This window comes from Eleginops maclovinus, chromosome 7, assembly GCF_036324505.1.
Source record: "Eleginops maclovinus isolate JMC-PN-2008 ecotype Puerto Natales chromosome 7, JC_Emac_rtc_rv5, whole genome shotgun sequence".
Classification (NCBI taxonomy): domain Eukaryota; kingdom Metazoa; phylum Chordata; class Actinopteri; order Perciformes; family Eleginopidae; genus Eleginops; species Eleginops maclovinus.
The window spans coordinates 22,506,420-22,521,262 of record NC_086355.1 but is presented as its reverse complement, the minus strand read 5'-3'; the positions used below and the strand labels follow the sequence as shown (position 1 = coordinate 22,521,262).

Genomic DNA, 14,843 nt, shown 5'->3' with positions numbered 1-14,843 from the left:
AGGAGTTCGATATGGAAGCACTTCGGATTTTGGGCAGAAGGCAAAACTATGGAGAAGGACAAAGTGGTATGCAAACTGTGCGATCGTGAGTTCCCATTTCACAGCAGCACTATAACTGCTATTTTCAAACTATTTAACAATCGCCTGCCTATGCAAAATGTGTTTCATATTTATAATGGTAAACAGCCAGAAGCCTGCAGTAATGTTTTTCGTCGTTGATGTTGTGACAGTCCATACTGCTTATTGTTTTTCGAGAATGCTCCTGTTTGTTATAGACAAACTTCACGCAATAAATAATCAGAAATGCTGACCTGTACGTCTCATGCGCCCTCTTTACATTCGTCCTAATGGCAGTGTGTTGGCCTTTATTTTGAAAATTGAAACATAGACGTGGATAATCGATTCTACAATCGATTCAATGAAAATGTAAGCCTAAAAAATCGATTGGGATTTTTTCAAAAAGTGACAGCCCTAGACCCAACTAATCCAACCCATAATTGATTACAAAATATTAGGTTATAATATTATAAACAAAGACCAATAAACAATATAAAACCCGTGATACCCTTACAACAGAAATCCTGACTCTGACATTCATGGCTCCTCCACATAAATAAGTTACATCTATATCAAGATGAAGTCTTGTGTTTGTGTAGTAGTTTGGCAAAGCTCTTCATTCAGTTATAGTGTAATTTTGGATCCAATTCTGTTCTGTTAACATCTTGAAAATTGCCATGATGTTGTATATCCCTCATTTTGTGCATTAAATGTGTAGTGTTTTTGAAAATTCTCATCTGCTTCACATTTGGAGATGTACACTTGCAGCCAACTGGCTGTCGGTACAGTGATAGCAGTCAATGTGTTTCCCTTTGAAGCTAGGCACTGAGTCAGCTCAGTGATACCAAAATGACTGGGATATTTACTGACCCAGAAAGAAGGCTACACAAGTACATTTTCAGAGCGTTATCATCACTAAAATAAGGACTGCGGTGTTAGATATGCTCTGCCAATGCCTCGAAACGGCTTTCACATAACCTCACTCCCGTCAGTAGCTTTTCTCAACGCCGTTTTCCACTGAAGGAACACTGTGAAACGTCACACAATGTGTAGTTCCCCAAACTCTAAAACAAGTTCCTGAACTAAATTGCCCATTTCTCGAGAGGAGATGCCATAACTAAAGTCCTTGGGCTAACAGAGTTGTCTCTCTGTGGTTTCAATTGTTGTTAGTCAAGCAGATGTGTTTTCACATAACAATAAGAAGGACAACAACAACAACAAATAGCAACTTTCCTTTTGCTACTGCCTACAACTTGTTGACTAGGAAAACAGTATAAAGTATTTACAGAACTGAAGCCATTAAGAATGAGCTTGATAACTCTCAAATACATCAGAAACACAATGAAGAAGTTTAGGTGTCATATTACACCTTGGTAAGTGCAGAGGGAAAGGAATTGGCCAGGGTAAGAAAGCAACATCTGTCTGCTCCTGCTGTCACATTGCACCTGAATAATTACACATCAACCATCTCTGGATGAGCCTATTATACGATGCCAACGGCAACATTTTCTTATCTGGAGGGATACACTAAGGTAGTCTCTTTACCTGAAACTGAAGTGAAACATCTGAATCTGTGCACATGTTCAGATGCCCAGGATGTCGTGTCCTTGGTAACTGACCCGATGTCACTATTTGAGTCTGTGATTCACATTTCTGTGTTCAGCAGCAGCACAAAAAGGCTTGTGCACGTGATGGCGACCCCGTGTCGATTACACATTAATGATGATGACTCACAAGATAAACTTCTGAAACAAAAAGTGAGTCATGACTCACATTCCATTCAGTGCATTGGGAAACTATCCCAGCTCCACTGTGATTTCTTTATTTCCAAATGGAACAAAACGAGAACTGAGCTTTAGGCTAGCAGTAAATGAATGAGGAAAAGTCAAACCATTGAAGCGGTTGCTTGGTACAACTGACACTGCTACTTTGTTATTACCTTATTAAGGCTTATTTAAGGCCTTATGTTGTAAGGCCTTAAATACTGGCTCCCTGCCAGTACTCTGACCACTTATGGGAATGATTACAGCTTAAGTGGGTGGATGTGGATAGGATTAAAGATATCAAAGATGACACATGACTGTTGTGATACACGTGAGAAAAAGAGAAACTGAAAGACACATTTGGCGTTAAGCTACCCAACACTGCTTATTGAAACGTGTTTAGTCCCTTATTTGACCCTGCTGAGGATATGCTCTCCAGTCAGATAATTGAATTTTACAGCAGATTTATCTGCATCTTCGACATTGAGTTCAGGCCGTCTCCATTTCACATCTTTCATATCACATCCGTGGTGATCTTGGCATTGATCAGGACTTCAAAATAATAATTATACTTCTGTGTCTTCAAAAACAAGGATTTATTTTCCTTAAAAAAACTAACTTGTACAATGCACTATAGCCCCCCCAAACTTAAACTCCTTCAGAGCATTAAGACTTTGCAAAAATCACGACTTAATCTTAAACTGGTATCCAGGAAACTGTCGAAGTGTCCTGCACCAATGACCGGTCATCCAGAAGCAAATGTCCTGAGCCATCTGCCTGTGAAGAGGAAGAGGATTTTTAAATGTACCAATATAGAGAAACTGGGTGTTTTTACACCTGATTGTGTTTGCGCAGGTCAAACAGCCTCTGGCTTTCAACATGTAGTTCAGTTCATGTGGGCTATCAAACACACGCTCCATGTGAGATGAATATGTGCTCCCTTTTGTTGCAGTAAGCCATCAGTCACTTTTTATGGCATTTTTAGATACATTTCTGTCTTTTCGTTTCCTCTGAGATTCTCTGCTTGGCTAAATATCAGAGCTAACGGCTAACATTAACAAAGCTGGAGCGACGATCCATTGACATGCATTCAAGCTATATTCAGTGCAAAGGTAATCTGTAACGTTATCATGATCTGTTCAAATACAGTCCTGTAAAATCAACATACATTGAATGTATTGTTTAGCTTTTTATCATGTTAGCTAATAGTTATGGAACATCAATGAATTCCACCCATAACATGCCTACCTCAAAAGCTAGGGTTGGTATGCTTAAGAAGAAGCTACCAAGAGTACGGTACATTTTAAAGCTTAAAAAAACATTTAAAAAGAGTTCCCTCCAAAGCCACTGCCCCAAAATTATCCTTTTCTTTGTAAACATATCGTAATGAACACAAATAACGATTATTGGTATGGTTAGTGCTCAGAATCGTCAAGCTAGCAGATGTAGTACCAAGGCAGGCCAGCCATCCAATCATTTAATTTAGGCTGACAACTTGTATCAATCTAGAAAACACTGAATGATACATTCCTATAATGACACAACAGCACCACCATTTTCACTAGACACTCCTATGCATGGTACTGTAAAGGCCATGATTTTCACACCTGTTTTTGGTGGAAATATTCCCTAGCCCAAGCGGAGAAACTGTGGTGAAAAAGCACACATAGTTAACAACGCTCCCCTAGAGCCCCAGTACCCTTTTTAATCACCCACATACTTCCTCATTTGCCCTCATGTTTTCTGCAGTCTCACAGTAGAATGTGCGCACTGTAGAAACACAAACACTCTTCAACTGCTAAGCACTGTGTTGCTGGTTCTCAGTCCCACTTGCAACAGCCAAAACTCAAGTCTGGTTAGACTACAGCTTGTTTGTAAAAGTCAGGGAAACCATCCTTGCACTCCTGCAGACCAGTTTTCATTATATCTGCTCTGCACCTGTTGACTGCGTTATGGAAAGGCTATTGTAGAGATAGATGTGAGCTCAATAACACTCCCTCTGAATTAAGCATGCCTGACAGACAGCATTTTAGTGCTCTTGGTTTGTTTGCACATTTGCAGACGCAGTTACCATGGCTGTATGTGGAGTGTTTACTCTGTGGAGACTAGAGGGTGTGCCAACAGGAGGAGAAATGATGGCAGGGAGGAGGAGGAGCAGATGGGGCCGATGTGCTGCACAGCTACCCTGTTACTGTGGGATCAGAAGGAAAATGACTTTAACGCTCAAGGCTGTATTGAACAGCAGAGTGGGACAGTGGACTATTCAGAATCAATCTGAAGAGCTGCTGCAAGGCATCCAAAGAAAATGATTTTTATACTGATACTTGATAACACTGATTCTAAACTAAGTTTCTTTTTCCCCCTTTTTTCAAAGCTGCTCAAGTGATTGTTTTAGATTTGATTGAAATCTTTATTGAAAAAGTATTAAAATACACATTGCAGACATGTACACATCATCGTGGTTTAGACAAACAGGAATATGAATTTAACTAAATAAAAACTAAAAAATGAATTGGGAAGAATAAACTCATTACTTTTATGTTCAAAGTGATATACAATAATAGATATATATTTATATATACAAAATAAATTCTTCTTTAAAGAGTTAACCGTGGAGCTTGAACATTTTATTAGATTTTCTATGTGTAAAACAATTAACAAAAAATTCAGTAAAGTTGTGGTTAACTTGTCATTTTCCATTTACCGATTTAAATAAAATAAAATAATTTAAATAGAAAAATAATTGACATAATTATTGGTAACAAATGTGTTAAATGCGCTGCTCTGAGTGAGCCCCACTTCAGACCCTGCTGCTCTGTCATGGCCTGCGTGTGAACGGGCCACAATGTTGGCTTTATTAATCCAAGAGCCACAGAGGGCCGGGCAGAGCTAAAGAACGGAGAATTCCTGGAATTTCGGCCTGCTATAACACTGATTCAGGCAGTTCACACACAACTGCATTATGTTTGTATAATCAAAATATTAGAGGTCCAGCAACAAACTGCAATAACTGATGGGAGGTTTCAGTGTTGAGTTTTGTCTACGTTGAAACTATTTCCTCAACAAATTGGTGTTGTCACCACTCACAAACTCTGTGTATAACCCACTGCTCATTGGTACATCTTCTCATTTGTACATCTGCTTATTCCAAATAATATTAAAATATTACCACAGTATATACACCCTCGGTTTATATTATTCTAGCTTTCACATTATGTTTTTCCTATTTCTGCAACGTACTTGCACTATTATGTCTACTGCACAATTTTATTGTATTTTGGGGGGGGAAATGTGTTGCATTGTTAGAGGAACCCAAAACTCATTTAATGCTTTTTATTATGATCATTGTTATTGAATAGTTGGGTTAGCTGAATAATATAACTTATACGCAATAAGTCCAACACTGTTATGAGCAAACTTAATAGTGACGTAAAAAGCTGTTATTAAATGAGTTATACATTCCCTCACTCATGGTGTGTGTACAGTAAACAGGTGCTTTGGGGGGAGGAGAGGTTGCTGTGACATCTTGCTTGTTGAGACACCTCTAAAGTATGTTAGTTGAAAACAGCCGGCTGCAGCTGAGAGCATGCATTCCATTATAACACACCTGCAGGGACACACACCTAACATTCCTCTTCATGGACAATATGCAAAACAGCACATAGCCCAGTAAACATCCAAAAACCAGTAAAGAACAGTTGAGAAGCGGGCTGTATTACTGAATGCAGAGCTCTGTAGCCTCCTTGCATGCTGTTTCCTGTTGACTGTTTTAATGCAGGACTGTTTTTACTCAGAGGAAGATTTAGATTATCTCAGACATCCCAGATTTCATTCTGTGACGTGAGCCAAATGAACTGATGTGTGAAATGTGAGTGTTGTGTCCTACTTTAGTTGGAAATCTAAGATGTGATACCTTTTCACAGTCTTTAGGAATATGATCATTGGATTTTGGGTTTAACACTGAGAAGCCCATGGTTGAAGCGCAACAATGAAAAAGAGTCCGGGATTGTTATTTACTATATTACACAACTCTTTTCAGATCATTAACTCTTGTCATGAGGATTCATATGTATCCCTTATCTGGTGCCAGTCCAGCTTAAGCTCTGTCGTTATGTCCTAGTTTCCAGCTTGAATACTTTATGTTACTCATAAGGGATCACTAGCAACATAACAACCTTCAGTAATGTTCTGCTGCACAATTATGGCTTTGATCGCTATGCTCTAACAACAGACACGCACGCCTGTGTGGCTATTGCTGACACTTGGATAGCAGTTTTCCAGTATGTGTCGCTCAAATCCCTCACTAATGCGATAAGACTGTATATCAACAGCCTCCGATAAGCTCTGTGTTTGCACTGGCAGGACAGGTGGGAACAGGCTCTATCGTGGCCTGGGCTTAAGGGCAATCTTGCTGCATATCAACCAACTGCAGTGCCTTTCTACTAACTTACATATAAATCAAATGCCCATGTCTATCCTCTCTTTCTAGCTGTATCCTATGGATTTTACTACGGGGTTGAAGCTAACATTATTGAGTACTTTTACATTGCTTGAAGTCTTATACATGTGTGTTTTTTTTCTGTCCTCTTAGGAGAAGAAATGCTGGCATTCTCCCCAGTTTGGAGGACTTGCTCTTCTACACAGTCGCAGAGGGTCAAGAGACGATTCCCGCTCATAAATTTCTCACAGTAAGTCCTTCAAAATCAGTTCAGTGTGATGCCGGGTGCTTAAGTTTTTGATATTTGAATCGCATTGGGTAAAAACATTTAATAAGTAACAATGTAATGTCCCAGTATCGGAAGAGAGCACTACAAAGTTGTCTCTGTGATTGTTTCCAGTACATTCTTTATATTTAGAAGCCTTTCTAATTCCTCTTTATTTTAGGCACTTAAAACTACTGGGCTCCGATCCGGGGATCCCAGACTGAAGGAATGCATGGACACTCTGAAAGAAACTCTGAGGAACTCGTCAGACGGCGTTACGCTCGACAGGCAGCAGTTTAAGAAGTAAGGCGTGTTGTGTGTTATCCCCATCATGTACACCTACAATACTGGCACTATTATCACCTTCCCCAAAACCTTTTTACTCCTTTTGGCACAAAAAAGGCATTTTATGTTTATATTATTTATTGAGCAAATTCAAACATGCTTGATTGTTCACATTTGCATTTTGCCTACATGCAAAAATGTAACAATTAAAAAGCATTTGGGCAGCGATTCTGTTTTGGTGTGACTTGTGCATTTCCATTACAATAACTGAGATGCATGAGCTCTTCCTTTTCCATGATACAGGAGGACATATCAATGTATTTAATGTAAGGTTATGCAACATTGCATTTACTGGGGGTTTGTTAAAGATATTAAACTAAGATCCAAATACATGTTGAACCCCACATGGGACATGAAGAGCCTTACGTTCTCATAACAAGCAATTTAAGATACTGTAGTCCACTAGCAGGCTCTTGGTGTCTATGGTACAAAGACCACTTTTGAAATCTGTACCTGGTTATGGCGTCGTTGAGTAACAGTTGGGGAAAATAACCTCTGTCACTGTATGTCTATATAATCATAAAATGCCCTATGCTGGGGTTTTTCTGTTAGATACTTAGTCAAATAAATCTATTGCTTGCAGGCAGTGGGAAACTCCCAACTTCCTCTCCCCTCTTCATCTTTTATGAGATCTTGAGCTGTCAGTATTTACTTTCACTTCTTCTAGTGTATATTGTAGCGTCAGGCTGACAAATGATTGTTCTATCAGTAACAGGTTTAGACTTAGGTAGAAGTTTGTTGCGTTTGTTTAAATGTGAGCATCAACACGTCCCAGAAACCTTCTAATGTCACCACACTATGATGGTTTCCTACAGTCTGTGGATTGATCATTGATATAGTGATCATTAATCGCTATATTAGAAATGTAACTGATCAATATGTTATGTTGAAACCTCTTCATCAGCATAGAAGTTTGTCACACTTCAGGTTGCAAACTTGGTTGACAAACTTTGCCTCCAACTGCATGCAGTCACTGTGTTTGAGCATGCTATCTGTGGTTTATTTATCAGGTGTGTCCAGAGCAACATTGTCCTGCTCACTCAGGCCTTCCGCAAGAAGTTCGTCATCCCAGACTTCCAGTCCTTCACCTCGCATATTGATGAGCTGTATGAGAGTGCCAAACCTCTCAATGAAGGACAGGTGTGTCCTTTCATCTATGACTCTTTTGTTTTGCATCATTAAACAGATTCATTTCTATCAGTCTTCATTCAGCTGGTATTAAAGGTGTACATCAGTCCTGGATTACAGTCACCAGAAGCTGTTTGAAAACCACTGTGATAGCATGCTTCCGTCTTGCAGCTGCAGGAAAGAGCCTAAAACATGTTGAAAGGATGGTTGTGTTTCCACCTGCAGTACACTAGCTGTAGCTTTCACCTGTGGTGCGGGTCCTGTTTGACACCACTTTTTTGTCAAGTAGTTTTACGTGCTTGTTACATAAAGGTTTAGTGATTTAAAAACAGTTCTCAAGCATCTGTTGTCTTCATAATTACTTTTGTACGCCAGTTAATTTAGTAATTTACTACTGTCTTACAAGCTTTGACAAGTAAAATGTCGGCTATGAAATGCTACACTGTGCGAACATGCACAATAAACCGGAGGATTTAGACACAGGTTTGTTTTAAAATATTTGACGGTCACACTATTGTGAGATTTAAAATGAACCATAATAGAGACAGCTCTAACCGTCTCTATGCAGGGTCACATCATCATTTTGCCAACATTTATTTTAGCTTCCCTAGCACAGCCTGCATTTCAAGATGTATCCACTCCGTTTTTTCCAAAATATACGATTTCAACAATAAATCATATTTACTGAGTAACGTCTATTGCAGGGCAAATTTTCCTTTTGTTCCGTAGCATTGAAACACCTCTCTGGGGTTTGTCAAAAGCCTTCCTGGGAGAGTTGTTGTAACAGTGTTAATGTAAGAACCTAAAAAGCATAGTAAACGAACTGCGTCATTTCCTCTTAATTTGAGCCTCTGAGGGTGGAATTCTCTCGTCAGCACATGAGGACCTGTGCTGTCAGTTGTACTTGGTGTCAGGTTTCCTTTGAAACCTGAGCTTCAGCAGACATCAGAGGTGTAAGGTGAGCCTCTGCTGCATCGACACTCTTTCATCGGCCTTCCCTCTCTTTCAGGTTGCAGACTACATTCCTCAGCTCGCCAAATTCAGCCCTGACCTGTGGGCCGTCTCCCTGTGCACAGTGGACGGACAGAGGTGAGACACCAGTCGTGAGCAGGGACACTGTCCTGTTTCTCAAATGGTTTCCTGTTATCTTTACTGTTTGTAGGATGTTAATCAGTCAACATTCAAACGGCAGCTCTGTGCTGTTTACATTCCTAAATGAAATCACTGACTCCATTTCACTGTTGGCAAAATAAAAACCTAATGGCCTCCAGTGAGGAATGCAAACAAGCCACTTTTACTGCAGTCTCTGAAACCATTCCTCTTGTTTATTTATACTATTGAGTATTAGTTTCTAACTGTAAAATAAAATCACCCTTCGAGTTTTATAAATTGCTTTATTAAGTGCCACTTTTTGCTCATTAATGAGGATGGACTAAATACAAAATAAACTCCTCTTACTTGAAGGCAGTGTTATAAATCTTCTTAGTAAACATCTTTCAAAGTAAGCTGATTCAACTTGTGTTGAACTCCTCCCTGCAGACCCACAAAAGATAAAAAGAATACATAGTAAACGATAAAAGACATTTACATTTTTCACACGTGACTTACATACAATACACACACACCTACTGACAAGAGCGACTATTAAAGGAAATGTACCAAAGAGTAGTGTAATGACGTTAGCAGCTGTTTGGATCCACTTGTTCTAATGGCAGTTGTAAAATTCCAAAGGTGTGTATATTAGTTATGTTTTTGTAAGCAAGGAAGTCATAAAGATAACCTGGCAGTTAACAGATTGTGTTATCAGGCCGTCACTGAATTTTAAGGTTTGCCCCCAACAGTATTGTATGAAATGGTATCTTCTTAATAAGAACATTTTCCTTTCATAAGTCCATGTTTCTCTAAAGACTTTCTATGAAAATGTGGTTTTCTAGCACTGACATTGCAGCTGTTTCGCCCGCTGAGATATCTGTTATCTTCCGTCTTGCAGACACACAGTGGGAGACACTAAGGTCCCCTTCTGTCTGCAGTCCTGTGTCAAGCCCCTGAAGTATGCTGTCGCTGTCCACGACCACGGCACAGAGTACGTGCACAGCTTCATTGGGAAGGAGCCCAGTGGCCTGCGTTTTAATAAGCTCTTCCTCAATGATGATGGTGAGACGATAGACTTTTCCTTTTTCTCTAGTTCATGGTGTATGTTTCCTCTCCTACACACTATTGGGAACAGAAAGTGACCTGGACCCTGATTGAAGTGTGTAGAAATGTAGCCTCTCTGCTGCCAGCACGGTCCCGTGGCTGCTGTGTTGTGTAAGGGCATGACGCACAAGTGAGAAAATGGAGGTGCTGCACCTAGATTCTTTTAGAGCGCTGAGGGAGGAAGACTTTGTGTCATCTTGTCATTGTATGTAGGATGAGGGCTCCTTTCCCAAAGCAGCTTGATGAAATAGAAGGCGATATCTAAACTTACTCTTGGGTTAACTCTCCTGTAGAGGAATATGTCCGAAGTCACATGACCTCCACCTGATGCATGATTAACACAGTGCAAGACTCTCTATATCATCATTTGTTTACATTCAAACTTTTTTTAATTCTTTCGATTCTAAATTAATGTCTTCAGTTAAACAGTAGTGCATTAGCTTTGACTCATTGTTACTAAGTGACAACCATCCACCTCCACTCACAGCTACAATAAGTGTTGTAAAATAAAAAATCTGTATTGAAATTAATCAGGAATTTAAAACACTTTGATTGTATTATAATTTGTATTGAAATATTGGTTATTTATTGTAGTATAAATATACATTTTAATACTTATTTTTCAAAGTATATTGAAGTGCAATGCTCATGTTTTTTTGTATAATTTCTTTATGTTTAATATTTCTATTCTAGAAAGGAGCAACTGTGAAGTAACCCCCCCCACCCACACATACCCCACCCAGAAATCAAAACAGTATTTCTCATTCTGATAGCGAAACATGGCTAAGCGCGACTTTCCACACAGACTTTGTCAGCGTGCCAAGCTTTGTGTGTGCCAAAATCCACAAACTCATGACATAAACACTGGGTTACATGCCAAAGTAGCATTTGAAAGTATTAATTAAAACATTCTGCTGCTATTTTGTATATACTTTATTAAAAAGTATTTATTTTAAGTATCTTCAGTCAATGTGTGCTCTACATGTATTTGGTTCTCAGTGTTTGTTCTGTCTATATGCAGAGCCCTCAGGTGAGTGTTTACTCTGTGATCCTCTGCAGCATGCTAACTGAGCTATTTTGTTTTTGCAGATAAGCCCCACAACCCCATGGTGAACGCTGGCGCTATTGTTTGTACTTCACTGATAAAGGTAAGCACAGAAACACTTCTCCCCTCCTTCATTTGTGTTGTTCAGTCAGTCATTTCCACTGTACCCTTAGAGATACTATTCTGTGTATGGTGGGTATCACTGAGCTGCTTATCCAGTTAAAAAAATGAAGGATAACAAACAGTAAATATTAGCTGATAAGATTGACTGTTTAACAATCAGCTGATTAACCTATGTTTGATATAAAACAATGCTAGGTAGACTCACAGTAATATCAAGTAACACCGTGTTCATGTCTTATCATGTTTTAGATGATGATGTTCTTAGTTAAGACCCAAATGCACTGAAAGCTATTTATTTTTTAACGACGCATACCAATTGATGCTACATGTACATGAGTGAACATTTTATAATTAATATTACTAAAGAACACGCTTTGGGGAAGAATACTAGCTTTTGATCCTTTTAGCTCTCTCCAAAACAAGCTTGGAGTAACACTGCTGTCGCAATGTTCAGCCATTAAAAACAATGAGTGTATGTCAATACACATCATATTCAGTTCATTTTTGACATTTACTCGGTGCAAATACACAGTTTGTTGCAATATTTATGGCTTTTGACCCAGCTGGAATCATTTCTAGGTCACCACCTTAGTCCACTGCCATGTGTCCTGTTGTGGTAATTAAGTCTTGCGCAAATCCTTCCGGAAGGCACTCAGCCAGCCCAAGCACACAAACACACACAGTTATCGTCCCTACTGAAAACAACCTGGAAGTAGAGCTAGTCAAGTGCAGGGCACACAAACCAGCCTCAGTCTGCACATGAGGAGAGACAGGAAGTGAGTCATTACCTCACCTGCCACAGAGCTTCAGCACAGTTTATTGTGACGCTGTCAGGATTTCTCTTTAGTGTGAACACAGATGACTGACAGTGACTTCAGAAATGAATCGCTTGTCATATGAGCTGCAGCTCACAGTTTCACACATCTCAAAGGAGAGATTAAACCTGGCTTTAACACCTTATGTTTTAAGCTCCTCACAGTGTTGGAAATCATTTCAGGTTGACTTTTAATTAACTTCACAGGGGCTCTTTACATAATTGTGCTGGCAGTGAATAATTAGCACTTGCACAGACACATTCAGACGAGAGTTTTCTATAAATAGCTGCAAGACTGTATTGCAGATGTTTTCTTTTTAATATCTTGAAATGAGCTGTACAGCACATTCTCTGTTAACTGCTTCACCATTCTCAACGTCAAGGCCTGATGTTTGACTGAAGCTTTCTGGAGAGGACCTCATGTTAGGCCAAGCTTTGTCCCAAACACTTAGATTTCGAATTTGTGTTCACTCATAATATGGATCATTGTTGTTGATGTTGTAAGAAACAATATGTCACCAAAGCTTGGAAATGTGATTATTGGTGGGTATATTTTTACTTGAGAGGAAGTAAGTAAGGGAATAAAATAAAACCACCACCTATGTATGAAGAAGCATGCTGAAGCATGTGGCCTGTTTGATTTTCAACTGGGTTTCGGACCTCTTTTACTCTGTCAGAGGTCTCAGGGTCTGGAACCTGTATGTTTTCCATTCACACATGTTCAAAACACATTCCCATTTCAAAATTCACCTGTGCTTGGTGTTCATTATCAGTTTACAAATATAATCCAATTTAACTTAAATACAGGTTGCATCATATTCCTGCATATGTCACTCGACCTTCGTACATTTATTTTGTCATCTTTGCTTTTATTGCATCATCCACAAAATGTATATCTTGGGCCCTATACACCCGCGGAAAAAAATTAAGAGACCACTCCAGATGTTTCTTAAATCTTTATCTCTGCTTGTACGGCAGCCATTCCAGTGTATGTTCAATTCCAACACAGAGAAACATTGTCAGTAGTTTATAGAATACAATGAAATAAAAATAATAATTAATTAACTTAATAAACTTAACTTAATTAATTTATAATTCAAAGACGTACCTATAAACAAGAGAAACTGATAATACTGAAGTGGTCTCTTAATTTTTTCCGCGGCTGTATATGGCCCAAGATGTTGTAGTTGATCGTTGAAAAGCAAAGATGACAACATAATTGTCATAGTAAGTCATTTTACAATGGCTTGTTTATGACTTTGGTGCCTTAAAGTTAATTTTTAAACAGAGTAGGGCTATTACTCAAGATTTATTCCTTTGAAGATCAGTTCTAGTACACTTGTGTTAAAACTTTAACTAAACACAAAGGCTGCTTGAGGAAACACTGGACATGAATTTCTAACTTTACTAGTCAGCAGTATTTATGAATTAGATATGATCTGTAACCAGCGATGTTTAGAAGCTAACTTTTTCATTTGTATTGTTTGACATAGTGAACAAATACAGCACACAACAGATGCCATTAAAACATCTATACATTTGTGTGACTGTTGTGTGTCGAACAGAAGTAAAATTAAGAGTAAATTGGTTATTTAAAAATAAAAAGAGCATATCTCTCACAGCGGTGGGTAAATTGGCTTTTAGTAGTTTCAATAGTTCAGCATTTTTCTCTCTGAGAGTAAGATGAGATGATGATATGAACACCAGTAACCTGAAGCTTTTTAGCATTATTTCACAGAAACCAAAACAGCTGAAAGGATACCAAGTGGAAATTCCTTGTTTTTCACTTCTTTTTTAGCTGTTGTGTTAACTACCGGCAGCGAGTGGCTAAAACATGAATACATGCATCTACTAATCAAGCAAGTACGAAGCTGAAAGCTTAAAATAGCTAGCTTTTGAAAAAAGACTTAAGGGAAACGTTTAAACAGGCATGTAGTAGTATTTGTAATATTTGGAGGATCATCAGTGTTGTTTTTAGTGGTAGAAGTAGGAAATGGTGAGCACAGGTTCTGATATTGGTCTCTAAGATCGACTAAGAGCAGCCGACCGACATCCCCACTGAGTTAACCACTCGGAGAATTAGCTGTGGTTTGCCAAAAGAGACCATTTTGGCATTATCAGTTTCTCCGGTTTTAATATTTATAGGTATGTCTTTGAGTTACATGATTTTTTTTATTATTGTAGTCCATAAACTACTGACAACATTTCTCTGTGTTGGAATCCAACAGACACTGGAATGGCTGCACATGAAGAGATAAAGATTGGTCTCCTAATTTTTCAGGTTCTTACTCATTAACAAATACATAGAGTTTGTTAATGAGTAAGATTTAGTGTTGGTTGGTGTGCTTTTGAACAAGATAAAGCCAGACGTTAACCTGTTTCTGTCTTCATGCTAAACTAGCTAAACACGTCCATGACATTATTGGCGGATCTTTTCATCTCACTCTCTGAGGGAAAGGGCTTAAATGTTGAAATAACTCTTAAACATTTCCAACAGTAGTGTGAAGAGCACCAACTGTATTGTCTAATCATCTATATGATGCAATCTGTTCGTTCTATTCTTTTACAGCAAAGTGATTCATAATATTATCACAGTATCTGTACTCCTCATTAGTCAATTAAAAACACCTTTCTCTTTTTGATTTATGATGCACCATATTAGTTTAATA

The 14,843-nt window shown here is 38.7% G+C and overlaps 1 protein-coding gene across 2 annotated transcripts in view; it reads left to right on the top strand.

The window, feature by feature from the left end:
• glsb (glutaminase b) overlaps positions 1 to 14,843 on the top strand; it is a 37,751-nt gene that overhangs the window by 2,783 nt on the left and 20,125 nt on the right. For both annotated transcript variants that reach the window (XM_063888019.1, XM_063888021.1), the window contains exons 2-7: positions 6,412 to 6,508; positions 6,705 to 6,826; positions 7,879 to 8,008; positions 9,006 to 9,085; positions 9,987 to 10,150; positions 11,282 to 11,340. In XM_063888019.1, the coding sequence (XP_063744089.1) occupies positions 6,412 to 6,508; positions 6,705 to 6,826; positions 7,879 to 8,008; positions 9,006 to 9,085; positions 9,987 to 10,150; positions 11,282 to 11,340 (652 nt within the window). The remainder of the gene's footprint in view (positions 1 to 6,411; positions 6,509 to 6,704; positions 6,827 to 7,878; positions 8,009 to 9,005; positions 9,086 to 9,986; positions 10,151 to 11,281; positions 11,341 to 14,843) is intronic.